This window comes from Geotrypetes seraphini, chromosome 3, assembly GCF_902459505.1.
Source record: "Geotrypetes seraphini chromosome 3, aGeoSer1.1, whole genome shotgun sequence".
Taxonomy (NCBI): Eukaryota; Metazoa; Chordata; class Amphibia; order Gymnophiona; family Dermophiidae; genus Geotrypetes; species Geotrypetes seraphini.
This window is the reverse complement of record NC_047086.1, coordinates 305,942,694-305,960,188: the sequence shown is the minus strand read 5'-3', so window position 1 is coordinate 305,960,188 and position 17,495 is coordinate 305,942,694. Positions and strand designations below refer to the sequence as shown.

At 41.0% G+C, this 17,495-nt stretch overlaps 1 protein-coding gene across 3 annotated transcripts in view; it reads left to right on the top strand.

The window, feature by feature from the left end:
* The window catches only part of SLC1A4 (solute carrier family 1 member 4), a 78,633-nt gene extending 61,597 nt beyond the window's left edge, over positions 1-17,036 (top strand). For all 3 annotated transcript variants that reach the window (XM_033939532.1, XM_033939533.1, XM_033939534.1), the window contains exons 6-8: positions 4,718-4,912; positions 11,819-11,953; positions 14,655-17,036. In XM_033939532.1, coding sequence (XP_033795423.1) covers positions 4,718-4,912; positions 11,819-11,953; positions 14,655-14,874 — 550 coding nt within the window. In that variant the 3' untranslated portion in view covers positions 14,875-17,036. The remainder of the gene's footprint in view (positions 1-4,717; positions 4,913-11,818; positions 11,954-14,654) is intronic.
* Positions 17,037-17,495: the final 459 nt, after the last annotated feature.

Here is a 17,495-nt window from a genome sequence, read left to right as displayed (position 1 = left end):
TGACACCCTTTATGTGAAGGTCACAGCAGTGTCCTCTAAGGTGCCCTATGTTTATGTGGCCAGTGTATTACAATGTTGGCCTCTCCTATATTCAGATGGTCTAGATCAGTGTTCTTCAACCTTTTGGCAGAAATAAAATAATTATTTTGTAGATCGGCATTGGTCCACAGACCGGCAGTTGAAGAACAATGGGCTAAGTCGTGCCCATCCCCACCCCAGACTCCGCCCCCATAATAGTACTAATTGTAACACCATTTTTTCCATTCATTTTTCATATATACACACACACACAATAATCATATTAACAATACAAAATGGTTAACCACAAAATTAAAATACACAAAGCACACTGTATGCTTTTCAACATTTATTCCTACCAGAATACAGATAACCCCATGCAAATGTAGGACCAAACACTAAAAGTACTAATATTTACAAAGAAACCCTAAGATGCAAGACTCTGCAAGCAGTACAACCCCAAAGGAAAAGAAACAAATGCATTTCTTCCTGAACAGCCCACAGATGTAAATCAATCACTAAATAAAAAAATAAAAGCATTCCCCCTACCACTGTTGTCTCTCTCCCTCCATGCTGTGCCTTAGGGTTACAGGACTGTGATTGATTTCTTTGACTAAGTGACAAAAAAATTGGATAAAGAACAGGTGTTAGATGCAGTCTGCTTGAATTTCAGCAAAGCCTCTTGAATAAGCTGAAAGGGTTGAACTTAGAATTCAAAGTGGTGAACTGGATTGAAACCTGGTTGATCGACAGATGTCAGAGGGTTGGGGTAAATTGAATTTGCTTGGAGGAAAGGAAGGTGAGTAGTAATGCTTCAGGGGTTGGTACTATTTAATATGTTTGTGAGAGACATTGTTGAAGGGTTAGATGAATATTTTGCTTTATTATAAATGACACAAAGGTAGCCAATAGAGTGGATACCCTGGAGGAAGTAGAAACCATGACACGAGAATGGAAAACAAAGATGAAGATGTTATAATACCCTTGTATAGTACTACGGTATGGCCTCACCTTGAATACTGTATGCATTTCTGGTCACCATAGCTCAAAGAAGATATAGTTGAATTAGAAAAGGTATAGAGAAGGGCAATGAAAATGATAAAAGGGATGGGATAACATACTTCTGAGGAAAGGCTAAAGTGGCTACGGCTCTTCAGCTTGGAGAAGAGATGGCTCAAGGGTGATATGATAGAGGTCTATACAATACTGAGTGGCGTGAAAAGGGTAGATGTGAATCGCTTGTTTACTCTTTCCAAAATACTAAGACTAAGGGGTATGTGATGAAGCTACTAAGTAGTAGATTTAAAACAAACCAGAGAAAATATTTCTTCACACAACGTGTGATTACAACGTGTAATTAAACTCTGGAATTTGTTGCCAGAGAATGTGGTGAAATTACTTAGCTTAGCAAGGTTTAAAAAAGGTTTGGATAAATTCCTAGAAGGGAAGTCCATAGGCAATTATTGAGATGGTTTGGGGAAATCCACTGCTTATTCTTAGGATAAGCAGCGTAAAATCTGTTTTATTACTTGAGATCTAGCTAGGTACTTGGAACCTGGGTTGGCCACTGTTGGAAACAGCTTGATGGACCTTCGGTCTGTCCCAGTATGGCAATTCTTATGTTCTTATCTTCAAAAATCAGAAAAATGGTCTAAAGTTTGGCAATTAAAATTTAATGTAGAGTGATGCACTTGGGGTGCAGAAATCCAAGGGAGATGTATGAATGATGAATAGATCCCATGTGCCAAATGGGATCGGCACATGGGATCTATTCACAGGGCAAAGGTAGGGGAGGGACATTAAGGTGGGCAGACTAGATGGGCCGTGGGCCCTTATCTGCCGTCTATTTCTATGTTTCTATGTTTCTATGAGATAGGAGGATATAGATTGATAAGCACAGCTCAGGAGAGGACCTTGGAGTGATGTTGTCTTAGGATCTCAAGGTGATGAAATAATACAACAAGGTGGTGGCCATGGCCAGAAGGATGCTAGGCTTCAAAGAGAGAAGTATAGCCAGCAAAAGAAAGGAGGTGTTTATACCCTTGTAGAAGTCTTTGGTGAGATCCCACTTGGAGTCATGTTCAGTTTTGGAGGCTGTATCTTGCTAAGGACTTAAAAAGTGTTTTTTAAAGTCGTAACTAGAAGTTTATCAATTATATATTGGTTAAGGGGCCCCCCTTATATTCAGCATAATACAATTATTCCCATCAGCTGCAGATCAGAGAAAAGCAATGAAAATGGTATGGGGTTTGTATCACAAGACGTATAAGGAGAGACTTGATGATCTGAAGTTGTACACCTTAGAGGAGAGAGAGAGTGGTGATATGAAACAGACATTCAAACATATGAAAGATATTAATACACAAACCTTTTCCAGAGCAGGGAAGGTGGTAGAATTAGAGGATATGAATTTAGATTGCAAGGGGGTTGACAAAGAAATAATGTCAAAGTATTTTTTCACAGAGAGGGTGGTAGAGGTGGGAGGTGATAGAGATGAAAATAGTAATAGAATTCAAAGCTGCGTGGGATAAATACAATATATGGTAGACATGTAACCAAACAAGCGTAGCAGTAATTAGATAACACCACCAGTAATTGAGAAGCTAGTGGTCATTAGATGGCAACACTATTAATTGAGAAGCAAAGCCAGTGCTGAGCAGATCTCTATGATCTGTGCCCTGATCATGGCTGGACAGATTCAGCTTCAGTAAGTTGTAGAATAAGGCCAGTGCCAGGGACTTCTACAGTCTGTGCTATAATCATGGCTAGACAGATAGGCCACTGCCAGACAGACTTCTACAGTCTGTGCCCTGAAAATGGCAAGGACAAATTAAGATCAAATATGCATATGTAGTATCACATCATACCTTATACCAGGCATGTCCAACAGGTATATCGCAATCTACCTGTAGATCGTGGAGGGGTCAGAGGTAGATCGCCAGCCCCACTTGGCTCCATCTCTCCAGCAGCTTGCCTCGTCGCTAGGAGAGAGCTTGTGCTGGCAGGTCATCTGCCAAGGGCTGGCTGCCGTTGCTGATCCTTTGCCTGTCTTTTTTCCCTGCCTGCGGGAATCTTGCCTGTGGGTGTATTGGGGGTGCTTTTTGTTTTCGTGCCATTAATTTGTGGGTACCCCGGGGGGCGCCGCCCATGCCCCGTGACAATACGCCACAGGACCAGCATCATACCTGGTCTCCTGCCTCTCAGAATCACCCATTCCTGCCCCTCCCTCAACACCCCTTAGAAGTGTGTTATACTGTATACCGGGGGATATCCATTCACCCAGGCTTTATAGTTGGTTGCTTTATGGTTCGCTTTCATTGTGTCTGCTTGAAAATGTTTAAAGTGTCAAGAATTTGGTGATTTTGGCAGGCCTTTCCAATTTTGTTCTAACTTGCCTATGCCTTGCCTTCAAATTGGTTCAAACCATTGTAACTTTTGCTTGCCTTTGCAATTTTATTTCGCCTTGCCTTTGCATTGATTCTATACTGTTTACAGAATTTATTAAATCTCGTGTGGTGGTATTTGAACTTGTTTGACGGTATTTGATTTTATCTGGTTTTCTGGACAGGTGTTTGAGGTTTTTTTGATGATTGTTTGGTGGTATTTGATTATTGGTGCCAGTATGATGAATTCTTGGAACTGCATGTGTGGTTTTAGCATCTCCAGACCTTGTATTGCACATCATCTAGAGGTCTTCAGTTCCTGTTGATCTTTAATACTTTGGGACAATGAAGGGACAATGACAGTTCTGGACCAGATTCAGCCAGTGTTTATACTAACTTAGCATATTCGGCCTTCTTACATCCAGCCACCCCAGTATAACGAATGAGTATTCCAAAGAAGAGCAAAATCTACCACTTTCATGATGAATGGGAAATGGACTACTTCTTCATCATGGTGAAAGACAAGTGTTGTTATCTAATTTGTAACACCCCAGAATCCTTGCCCAAAAAGGGTAATCTGGAAGTTTCGAATTAGGCTGGTTTTTGGACTTTTTTATTATTATTATTATGAGCCCCTTAGTGTTTTGAAAATGCCCTTACATGTCAGTTTTCATGTTAGGCAATAATTGATTCCACTAGTTGTTTTTTTTTTTTTTATATTATGTACAGTCCTACAGTTTTGTTGCACATGCACCATGTGTACACTAGAGAGTTGCACGGGGACAGAAATCCCACCCATCCCCGCCGTTCCCGCCAGGATCCTCTCCATCCCCACCCATCCCCGTCAGGATCTTCTCCTTCCCCACCCATCCCCGCAAGGAATTACCTCCATCCCCGCCCGTCCCCATAAAAAGCAGCAATTACTTCTGACAGGATCATCAATTCCACAGTTTCTTTTGTGTTTGCGCTGCTGTTTTCCATGTGGAATCTCTTTGGTGGAACCCTTTTTTTGTTTTCTGTTCAGGTAATTAACTTATAAACCCCCTCTTTTACTAAGGCTGACATGTCCATTATATTATATGGACGAACCCTGCTTCCAAAGCCTTCCATCCCCGTGGGAGTCCCGTTGGCTAGAGGGAGGTCCCCGTGGGAGTCCCGTGTGCCAGAGGGGGGTCCCCTTGGGAGTCCCGTGGGTTAGGGGGGGATTCCCACGGGAACCCCGCGGGATTCCCGCGATCCCCGTTCCTGTGCAGACCTCTAGTGTACACTGAGTTGGATTAGTCTGATTTCATTTTACTTTACCTTTACAATTCCAGCTCAGCTACTCTTCCATCCATGATTAAGTGTATAGAAGAAAACAATGGAGTAGACAAGAGGATCAGCAGGTTTATACTGCCAATTGGAGCAACAGTGAACATGGATGGGGCTGCCATCTTCCAGTGCATGGCTGCTGTCTTTATTGCACAACTCAACAACTGTGACCTTAATGCAGGACAGATATTTACTATTCTGTAAGTTGTGTGCCTTTCCTATCTTATCTACAGCCTTCTCCTCTCAACTATGCATCTTCCATCTTGTACCATATGCACTAGGCATGTGTATGCAAAAAAAAAATTGTTTTGTTTTTGGGTCAATTTTGGAAATTGTTCTCTATTTTCAGACATTTTATTGGTATGTTTCAAATATTCTCGCTTTAAAATTATCACACAGAACTTTTAAACATACGTAAATTGTGTTTTCAAGCGCTAGGGACAGGCAAGTTCCCTGGATTCCTGCTCAGCTTTCATGTCCCTTTTCCTATCGCCATATGATTGGACATTGCCAAAATGATAGTTTTAACGTATAGCCCACACCATGGGACATTAGGTATACCTTATTCCTATTGTACGTTCTATGCAGTGGGCCCTATCTGAAAGCAAGCCAGATTACTTATCCTGTGTCCCAGCATATGCTGCACATACAGATTGATCAGAAAGCCAGCTTGCACTGACAGAAAACATGTAAACAGTTGCTGAACAAACTTTATTCAGTAGAAGGTACTGTAGAAGTAACAACAACTAAAATTTATTGAAGTTATATTTTACTTGTAATAAAAGAAAACTGATATCATAAAAATTATAAGATTTATGGCTTTTATTACGATCAGAATGGGCATGATGTAAAAAATATTTGGATAGGAAAAGGTGATAGTGAAACAGCAACCCGCACTGGCGGAACTATAGGTGAAGGACTCCCGCTCAGCTTGGAGGGAACATTTGTGAACGAATAAATATGTGTAAGGACTGCATATGTCTGCTGAATTCCAAGTCTAGAGGGGCTGTTTTGCTGACTTACTATAACTTATCCAGATCTGGGTCCTGATGTTGAATAATGGAGGTACCCGGATAACTTCCGGCAGTGGGCCTGTACCAAGATATTCAGGGCCAGTGTCCAGATATCAGCCAGTGTTGAATAGTGAAACACTGCGGTTCACATTTGAATTAAACACTGACTGCAGTGTTTAAATATTGAGAAGTTCCTTTGTATAAAGTAGAAAGGCCCTTTTTTCAAACTGTGTTAAGCGCTAACATTCGCTTAATTCAGGAAGATTTGGTATTCAACTTGATATTCTTCTTTCTAGTAGATAGGAGCATCAGTCTTGAAACCCACCCTATCAAATGTGAGTTAGCCTTCTTTCTGTCTCGGACATACCTGCATAGTCAGATGCTGTGTTGCTTCCACTGTTCAATAAAGACAGGGAGGGGAAGAAATTTCATTGCTGAAGTATCACAATTGTAATTTTAAGCAATTCCAGAGCTGTTGGTGCAGGTTGCACACAGGTAGGTGGCATGTTTGTTTCCACCTCATTATGGGGTCCTTTTATTAAAGTGCACTAACCGATTTAGCGTGTGCTAAATGCTATGACTCCCATAGAATATAATGGATGCCTTAGCATGTGCTAAATTGGTTAGCGCACCTTAATAAAAGGACCCCTATGTGTTATAATTTGTTTAGATGTGTTTATTTTTCATATTGTTATATTAGCAGAAAAATCTTACCTTGTTTCAGGGAGAATCCCCGTGTCTCCTCTCTTATGTCCACACTCTAGGGCTGACCTTCTTCTTTGATATGAACTGAGGAGGTACTGCACAGCCCAGAGTGATGGGAGGCAGAGCAGAAGAAAATGTAAACAACACTCTCTACATACCTCGCAGTTAAGGAGAGCAAAACCTAATCGTTCAAGACTGATGTTCCTATCTACTAGAAAGAAGTACTTACTATTTACAAAGTGTTCAAATGTGAACTGCTTGGTAGAAAAAAAGACGTTTTGTAAATCCTTGTATATCAAATCGATTTAAATGATGGAAAATGGAATTATCTTTTAATCTGTATGAACGTCTAGTCAAGTGATGAAAGATCAGACTAGAAAGAAGCTCACGAGCTGCACTGACCCAAATCTTAAAAACAAGCTAATTTAGTTGAAATCTTTTTGTTGCAATTAAAATTGAATACACAAAGTATAGTGAAAACGAAAGCAATAACTATGAACAACGAGAGGAAAAACATTTCCAATAAATGCACCCTTTTAAGACACTAACCCCCTCTTTTACAAACAATATCACAAACACTCCTCAGAGCGGAGCTCAACTGTGACAAACCTTATGCTCTGGCATGTCCCCTACAACCAGGGGTATCTTTAGGACTTTTGATTGGCCCTAGGAAACTGCCTAGGCCTGGGAGAAAACAAGGTAAGTACTGGCTTCAAGTCACCACAACTCAGACAAAGTTCTTCAAGAAAGAATAATAGATTTATTCTGACCTTAGCGGTCCAAAAGGTATAACACAAAGGCCAATACCTGCAGCATTTCACAACTCCAACTTCAAAGAAAAATAAAGGTACAAAAGAAAACCACATACAGTTTGTCCTGCCTGAGTTCTTGCACTCTGGCTCAGCAATGAATTGATATTGGTATTCAAATCAAAAACCCAAACTTTCTCTCAGCAGTATTTGTCTCAGAGGTATGAAAGTTAGATTTCCAGCATTCATATAAAGTCCAGATAACTCTTTTAGCAGCACCGGTCATATACTCTATTAGGCAGCAAGCAACAGCACAGCTTTGCAAAGAGCTCAATCACTGCAGCTACTTCTTGGAAGCAGTTCAGCTATGGGAGATCATGTAATTATTCTACCAGCAAACGGTAGCCACAGTAAGGTTTCCAGCTACAAACCCATTCATACAGTTCCCAGGTTCTTTAGCCCCAAACTTCACTTTAGGAAAGCAAGTTATCCACATTGAGGTAAGTATACTTCTTGAACCCAAAACAATAGTTAGCTCAAAGACAGGCAGCAAATACATAAAGTATTTCTTGCTCAGGAAGAAGAAAAAAAAGCACCAGCTACTCACTGTCTTTCAGTTAGTGTCTATGAGTTCTGCCTGGCTCTCTGGCATAAGGCCAGCGTCTTGCACTTCCATTCCTTCCACACATTCAGGAATCTGGAAGTCAGAGGTGGGGAGGCTTTCTTCCACCCCCTGCATCAGCCAATCTGGAACCTCTGTCTCTGCTTCCTGGCCCCAAGGCTCTTGCACTGCTTTGGGCTGCTGGAGTGACTCACCACCATCACTCTTTCCTTCCCCTGCTGTTTGCTTCAGCATGCTTTTAATCAGCTCACAGCCACTCCCCTTCAGCCTGTAGAGGGGGATGGGCTTTGGTGCTACTGCAGGCTTTCCTTGCTTGTTCTGCCTGGGTTTTCTAGGCTCAGCTAGTTTTTCTTTGCCTGCCCTAGCTGACTTATAGCCAGGATGACAATGTTGCAAGTCTGTCTGCCCCTGATCCAGATCACCACTGCTCTGGTCGTATGGGCAAGAGAGGTAAGCCTCAAGTTGGTCACTAGAATTAACCTGGTCAGCTCTTCTGCACAGGATCCTGTTAGGTGCAAAACTAGTATGGGTGCTAGGTTTATCACAACGCATAGCGCGGGTTGTAACGCCAGAAGTGGCAGTAACTGCTCCGATGCTCATAGAATTCCTATGAGCGTCGGAGCAGTTACCGCCAGTGCTAAAACCCGCACTATGCATTCGTAAAATACTCGTAAGATATTTTTCCTAATAATACATCATCTATATAGCAAACTGATTATCAAAGAAGTCTGTTATTTAATATTAAAGATATAAATTCTTAACCTGAGAGTCAAAAGTCAGAGAGAAGTCCACTATCCCCCTCTTTTACAAAGGTGCGCTAAGTATTAGCGTGTACTAAACACATGCTAAACGCTAACGTATGCATGTTATCCTATGGACAGGTTAGCGGTTAGTGCATGTGTTGATATAGTGTGCGCTAATCCATGCTAAAATGCTTAGCACGCCTTTGTAAAAGAGGGCCTATGACTCCTAATACTTTGGTAGAATGTTCATTTTAATTACTTATATGAATTACATCATTTAAAGTCAAGCAAATGGAAAACATAAAATAACAATTTATCAATCATCACATTAGAAAATTAAAGCCTTTAGTCTGCAATAATGAGGGCCAGTAATAGGTCATATAAGAGAAACAGAAAAGGTTTCTAAGACCACTGCCATCCCTTCGAAACTCCCTTGCCACCAAAAAATCATGCAACTGTTTTGGATCAAAGAAAACATACCCAACCTTTTTGCAAAACCTTGTGCTCTTCCACTGTAGCCTAGAAAGAGCAGCTGGTTTTGAGGAATATTGCCGTTGATATGTTGTAGACGTAGAATTGTAACTAAAGTAACCCAATGATTTTCATGAGCTGTGAGCTTTTGTGGAACGCTTTTACCAGAATCTCGTAACAGCTGGTCTCCCAACAGGAAATATTAGTCAATCTATTTTGATGACTGATGTCCATAACTGAGACTCTGAAGCCTGCTAGAGGTCTCATTGTTGCTAAAAAAGCTGAAGCTTTGGAAGATAATTCAGACACATTATAGCAGAGGTAATCAAGTAGGTAAGGAAGGGTATGAAAAAAATGTACCAGGAGTTTTAAATAGCAGAATATGCAAAAATTGTAGATAAGAACTGTATTCGCCAACCTGGAATTTTTGTAAAGGTGGCGTGTCCATAGTGCACCTTTCATGCCCTGGTGGCACTGAGGCAGAGACCCTTGAAGGAGAAAAAAAAAATTTATTTATTTATTTATTTTACTCCACCCATAGTGAACAGAAAGTCCAGTGTCCTAGGAGCCACTGTGATAGTGAAAGGGATCTCCCAATCTTTATGGTTGGTCTCCTTAAGAATACCATTTACAGACAGGTGAAGAAGATCTTTAGGAGGCTTAGCATAAACAAAGGCCTCTAAGTATTCAGCACTGTAGGCAGAATTAGCTTCTGGCTTTACTGGCAATTCTTTGTCTGACTTTCTGATAATTTTAGTGAAAAAGAGTCTTTCTATTTTTTTATAGAGATTTCTGAAAAGATTTTGAGGAGAAAACTCCAAAGGGATATCATAAGCATCAGTTGCAAATTCAGAAGAACCCCCTGCTGAATCAGATTAGCAGAGTCCCAAATAAAGTCTGTTTGTTTTGGAAGCACATGAAGATAAATGTTTTCTGGAGTTCGAGAATTGAGAAGAAGAGGGTGATGAAAAGCTGGATTTGCAGTGATCGATGTGGAATGTCATGGAGAGTGATGTCCATATTGATGCCATACCAGAGAGCTAAATTGCGGTACCACAGGTGCCATTGGCCGTATACTAAGGCTGGGCTGGTACCGAGGGAGTCAATGTTGAGGTGAGGAATTTGAACATATCACCCAACTCCTGGTGGAAAAGCACATCGAGTCTTTCATGGAAGGAAAAACACCAGTACTCCTGGCTTATCTGCCGATACCATCGGTGCTCCGGTTTGCCTCCAGAGAAGGTGACCTCGAAGAGAATGCACACCTCGATGTAGGAGAAGCAAGCCACAGAGCAGTCATCACTTGGTTGGCATCAAAGGACTCGATGCAATAGTGACCTGCAACACTGGTTGTATGCACTGGTACTGATGGCTGAACAGCCAGTACCATCGGTGCAACAGGTTGTCTCAAATGGATGACCAAGATGAAGATGTATACCATATGATAGAGACAACCTGCAAAGCTGGGGAGCAGTGGCTTCATTGAGTGGCCTGCATCAGGAGACTCGATGCTGCTTCTAATCTGGATCCCCCAATGCTGGAGGTCGATGCAGCTGTCACATGCAAAGATGCAAGGTCTTATTCATGCCGGTCTTGAACAATTTTTTTGTTGAAGTGTCCGGCTCAATATCAAACATGTCTGCAGAGTAGAAACAGCTAATGCAGCTGGTGTTTTCCGGTTCAAGTCCTGGAAGCACTAACTGCAAAGGTCAGTGAGAGAAAAGGACTCCTGCAGCACTTTGAAGCCCATTAACAGCAAACATAAAGTCCGCAACAGCCAAATTGAATTCAATGGCTGAGAGAAAAAGAAAATGCCTTGTTGGGCAAAGCCCGAGAGGACTAAAGAACAGAAAAAAAATGTTTCCCCGCTCTTTTGTTTTTGAAAGAAAAAGAAACCAACAAACTTGAAAAAACAAACAAACTGAAGAAAAGAAGAAAAATACATATGAGCAGGAAGGCAAAAGGCAGAAAAACCTGAACAGCTTTCAGAAACATGACTTCTTAGCTCTGCGGAAAACTAAGAACTGAGGAGTCGTGAGCCTACGTCAGGCGGGAAGACACTTGCGCACGCATGGTGTGTGCAGTTCGTGAACTTTATTAAAATGTTAAAGTGCCAATGCACTTTTCAAGCTGTCCATACTGGGATTCCGTGGATAACTTCACCCACATGTGAGAATATGCTGCCTGCTGGTGTCCTGAGATAAAAAGTTGTTCAACGTAAGTTAGTACTGCTCTCCAAAATTGTTTACCTGCAAACATGACCAAAATGGACCCTGAGTCTCCTCATAGCTGTTGAAAAATATTAAAAAGCAGTGGAGAAGCAGAAAAATCCCAGGGTACTCCAAAGCAATCTAAATATGAAAGGACCAAAAGAACTTCATACATTCACTACTAGTTTCAATCCAATGAGAAAAAACATAGCCAGTTCAGTACTGAACTCCCAAATTCCTCTTCATAAGAATACCATAATCAACTAACTCAAACATGGGTCACAGATCCAACAGGACCAGCAAAACCTGAGTCCTTTAATCTACTGAATTCTAGATGTTATCCTGCAGCAACCAATACAGTCTTAGTATGTTCCTCTTCCAAATTCCCACCAAAAACTCATCTAGCTTATTCTCTTCCAAAAAGAAGAATAAAGCAAAAAAACTGAAAGCTCTTCTAAACAGGCAGTGAATACCATGTGCTCTTGACTTCCAGTTAAACAGTTTGCATTCTCTTTTGAAAATTTTACTGTGGTAGTGCTTTTTTAATAAAATGGTAATTGTCTGATGCTAACTAGAATATAACCTCTTTCCAGGGTCACAGCTACAGCGTCCAGTGTGGGGGCAGCTGGAGTCCCTGCTGGAGGAGTTCTCACCATAGCAATTATCCTGGAGGCTATTGGACTTCCAACTAATGATCTGTCTTTGATATTAGCAGTGGACTGGATTGTGTGAGTACTACTCTCTTCCTAAATAGGACAAGTTTTCTATTTTATGGTTCAATCGTTTTATTGATTTAAAAAAAGTAATTTACACTTGAAACATGTACAGCACTTAACATATTGATGTACCCAATCACAACAGAGCATTAAACCTCCTCTCTCAAATTCAATCAAAGAGGTCCTATTCCTACTAGCAGTAGCAATTCCTTTCCAAGATATTGCATCGGGAGCTTGAATAACAAGAAAAAGCCATCAGAGAAAAATAATCATAATGGAAGAATTTTAGGGAATGGAGGGAAACCGAAATTTCCAATGAAATATTGCTTACATAAGCTATTTTCGGAAATATGTGGTCCAATGTTCCAAAGAAGTTATGCATTCATCATCAGTAGGTGATCATATAACTTTACTATCCATGTACGTATTTTCGGAACTTATGCAGATAGGGGAGATATGAATGAAAGGCCTATTGCTATTCTTATAGGAAGGGGCCAAGTTTGGAGCAATGGGCTGAAAAATTATCCAAATTGCAGCAATATTCAGCCACTATACAGATAACTTACATATTTATTTTAGCCTTACCAAGTAGCAAACTTAAATTAAATGGATAGTGCCACTGCTGTAACCATACTATCCATATATTCAGTGCTGCTACCCATACAGATGGCGGTGTTGAATATACATATTAATCACTGACGCTTGTTCCTGTTGAACTGCAATCCTAGTACCATCATAGGCCTCTCTGGTTCCCCACTGTACTGCGATTTGACCCTTCCCACCAGTCCAGCCCAGTAGTAATGTCTGAGACTTCCCCTTTAAATTTAAGTATATTGCATCATACTCTTTGGGGCAACTCCTAGGGGTGATGATTTTCTTGCTTGGCTCCCTTCTGCCCTATTTGCCATATTTTTTTTCCTTTCTTCAGTTCTCTCTGTAGTTTCTCTTTTTATTTTTCTCTGTTCACACTAGTACCTGCCCACCTTCAGTCTGACTAACAAACTCTACCTCCCAATCTCGGTCAACCTATCCTCACTCTGTGGAGCCATCACCCTTCGTGTCAAACATTCCATTCCTTGGTTCATCCCAAGACAAGGTACTTAACTGCCTGTCACTCTGTTACAAGTCCCAACTGTCTCACTGATCCTTCCTTCTCTATGCCTATTCCTGTTTCACTACTTAACAGCAGGTCTCTTAAATCTATGATAATGTCAATCCATAACTTTATGACCACATCAGGCACCCAAGACCAGGTCTAGGACAGTTAGTCACGGCCAATTCAGCACAGCCATTTCATCACTGAATCAACTATGATGAATTGTCTAACCTCTAATGTCCATCCCATCCCAAATCCAACATACTCAGCCCTCAGCACATAGGGCCTGGTTCCACTCAGGCCTCTTGCTCATAAAGTGCCAGGTTCACTGTGCTAAGAAATGATGGAAATCTAGTAAATCTGTGCAATATCTACATACTTTATGATTGATTTTTATGGTAAATTATAAGAAATTTAAGGCCCTCCTGAAATCCTATTATTTTAAATAAGCCTTATGTATAACTGAAATGATAATATATATGTATATAATCTTAATAAATATTTGCATAACTAGGAGATTCTCAATGGTGTGTGTGTATTGTTCCGTGTGACCCTCTTGGGAAATGGTGTACTTGTATGTAAGCTGGGTGATTTTGCTTTGGTTTGACTGGGTAGGTCTTTCCTATATTTTGATGGAGTTATTTTCTTTCTTTTTTTCCATATTTGTTGTTTTAATTTTGTAAACTGCTTAAATCAGGTGATGGTGAGCGATATATCAAATTTATAATAAACATGATTTTTGCTGATTTTTACAATGAGAGGTAGTATATCAAACTCAGTAAGCTATAAATGCATTTACCGTGGCAGCATCACTTCCACAGCTTTGTCAAAAGAGCCCTGAGTCCTCCCCTGTTGTCATCTATTTCTATGGCTTCTCAATTAAGGAGCTAAGTGGAATTTTGAGTATAAACTTAGGCACTCAACCCTAGAAAGCATTCAAGGAGGCAAATTTAAGAGCTTAACTCTTCAAATTAGGACCATGACCTTTTGAATTCATTGACTGGAGCTACTGCTGTAAGCTTGTGTGTTTATTCACTATAAAGTAGCCAGTGCTCATCTGCAACATATTTGTATTTTACGAATACTCCCAAACAAAAGTTTCTCTGGACCTTTTCACATATCAAATTTAAAACATTTTACATTTGGGATCACAAGAACTGTGTTGGCGGGAAAGCAGAATGTGTTGGTACGTTCTTGGCATTAGCACTGAAATCTCAACAAAATATTGCATCATGTAAATTGACGCTAAAATATTATCTCTTAAGTTTATTGTTTAAAGCTTTTATATCGCTAATTAATGACTATGAAGTCAATTCAGAGTGGTTTACATGAGCAGCTTTGATGGACATATGAACATTAACTTCAGTAACGATGGTACAGTTACATGAGTTACGATATATAAACTATAAACGAGGAGTAACACTGCACTGCTGGAGTAATGACAAAAGAGCTCGGTAAAGGTTTGCCTATGCTCCACTGCTCTCGTTTTCATTTCTCCATTTAATTGTATTTTTGAGTGTGTGTGTTGTATTGTGACCTGCCTTGGATAAAGGCGGGCTATAAATAATAAAAAACATAAAAAATATTACTTACATTAGTTTTTTATTGCACGAATAGGGACCGCACCACTACTGTGGTGAACGTGGAAGGGGATGCATTGGGAGCAGGCATCCTACATTATCTCAACGAGAAGGACACCCCAAAGATCCACCAAGAGCTAAGCGATGTGTATGTGGAGGCGGTGCCTAACTGCAAATCAGAGGAAGAAACATCTCCTCTCGTGACACACAAGAACCCTGCCTTCACCCCATCCAGTGAGAATGAGTCGGCGCTGTGATGTAAATCTAGAACAAAAAATAAAAAGTTACAATCCGCGGTGCTGTGATATGCCGCGAAGGGCCGCTGACATGTCAATCTGACCAGACTTCATGCACTGCTGTTTCAGTCTACTAGAATAACCACAACATTTCAGAAGCAATGACTATGTGTGTGTGTGTATATGTATATGTGTGTGTGGACACAAGTTACCTTGTAAAAATGATGTCTCAAAGTGTCTTGTCCTCCTCAAACGCTACCCCCTCCAATACTAATCTAGCACAGCGCTTATGTTTCCTTCATGTGATGATCAAACATACTGATGTCTGTTCTGACAGATTTTTGCTAGCATAAACAGTTGTGAGACTGAGAAAGCAAAACAAATGGTCCAAACATGCCATTATGAGACATGATGCTATTCATAAAAGCATTATTGATATGGTACAAAAAAATTCTCAGCATCTGTTTTCTGTAGTTAAGTCTGCAAAACCTATTTGAGCTTTCCTTCTTGTTGCCAAGAGCCATTGTCGGAAAGCTCCTTATGAGTTAAATATAGCTCCTCCTGAAGCAACCCCTGCTTGTCATCTGTCCTTGCTGTCTCTTTGAGAGAGACTGGAATGGTAGTCATGAAAGTAAAATTAGACCTGGAGGGGAAGTCAAGTTAATGGAAATCTTGGGAATAACCTATTTTTATGCAAATATCAATATGAGCAAAGGTCAAGAAGGATGTAATTTCTGAACAACAAAGAGAACATGTAGCTCTAGGCTAGGAATTTCATATGTTTCTATGCAGCATGTGTATATTATAAGTACAGACAACGAAGCCTTATGGCAGTTTCATTTTTTTATTGTTAGTTTTTTCTCAGAGAATTTTGTATGCTTTATATTTAAATCCAGTAGCCATGAGAATGTAAACTTGAGTTCTCAGAGGACAAGCAGGCTTAATATTCTCACATGTGGGTGATGTCATCCATGGTATGGAAACTGCTAAGTGCACTTCATTTTAAATCTTTAGGCAGTGCCCATACTGCATGCATGCCTTCCCGTCTGACGTCAGATCAAGGGACCATTAGTTTTCCAAGGAGCTGAGAAGCTGTGTCTTCAGTTTCCCCTCTGTGTGTAAAAGTTAGAAGTCATTTTTTGTGCCTCTCTGATTTTAATTTTTGTCATTTTCTTTATAATTCTTTATGTTTTTTACTTTCCTTTTTGTTTTTTGGCGTTTGGGCCACTTTAGAGCCCTTATTCAACCCAGGAAAGGTCGATGGTTTTCAGCATACTTTTCACTCAAGCTCCCTGGGCCATTGAGCATTTTGACTTTGCATCAACCATTTTTCTCTCCATGTCAAGGAGGGTGCTGAGTACTCAATGTAATTGAAAACCAATTGGGAAGAAAATATTTCTTAAAGACAGACACTTCCCAAAGTGGCAATAACAGAAACAAGAAATTGGAATTGGCACTATTCAAAGTAAAAAGTGGTTCACAATGCAATTAACACACATATTTTCTTGAGTGCTCAGAGAATTGGTTATCAGACTGCGTGACAAACCTGCATGATAGAGCATCTGAAATGGTGAACTCTAATCAAAGCACATTTTTAAAAAGTTTTTTAACCATACAAATCAAAAAAAGTAATGTAAACTTATCTGAAGAATAAACTGTGAGGGGTTCAGAAACATGTTTTAGGTTCTGATGTGTTTTGCCAAGGCTGTATCAAAGAACCCATACTGCAGCACTCAGATATAAATCTAGAACAAAAAATAAAGTTACAATCTGTTTAATGTGGAGCTAGTTTTAAGAAAGGTTTGGACTAGTGCTGCCCAATTCACGATTCGAATCGATTCACCGATTCACTTCGGGTGAATCGATTCAAATCGATTCAAAACAAAAAATAAATTGGCCTCCCGATTCGCTTACTGACCCTCTCCCCCTCACCCCTTAAAGCAGGAGTGGCAGCGCTGCCTCTTGCTGGCCGGCCACTGCCACTTCTGCTTTAGAGGGCAATGGGGAGGGTCAGTCGGGAAGTGTTGGTTTCCGGCTTCTCTCCTAGCCTCCCGTGCATCCAGGGCCGGATTAAAAGATGGGCCCGATGCGCTGCTACAATGACTGCAGGCCTCGATAGACAATGCTGCTGTTGGTCCTTGCCTGCTTGCGACCTGCCCGCCAGCTCCATTTAATTCCGCTCGCTGCCGCAATTCCAAAAGGGCCAGGCGCGTGCAGCGATTGCACACCGCCAGCCCATAAGCCTTCTCTACGTCAGAATTGATGTCAGGGGAAGTCGTATGAACCAGCAGGTGCAATCACTGCATGCGCCTGGCCCTTTTGGAGTTGTGGCAGCAGCAGGGGTGTGTGTGTTAAATGAATTCAGCTGGCAGCAGCTGTGGGCAGCGGGTGAGTGGCGGGAAGCCGAATCGGTGGCAGGTCGCCTTGGGGGAAGGCAGGCAGGCTTCGGGGGGGGGGGGGGAGGAAGGGAGGCCATGACTGGACCCACAGCAGCACAGCATTTCTTCTGCTGCCATCAGACTGCTGCATGATTTAAAAAAAAAAAAAAAAAAAAAAGAAAGATCAAGTGTAGGCAGCCTGAGAGGAGAGCTGAGGGGAAGGAGGTAAGGAGTGAAAAGTACTGAATGAAGGATTGGAATGAG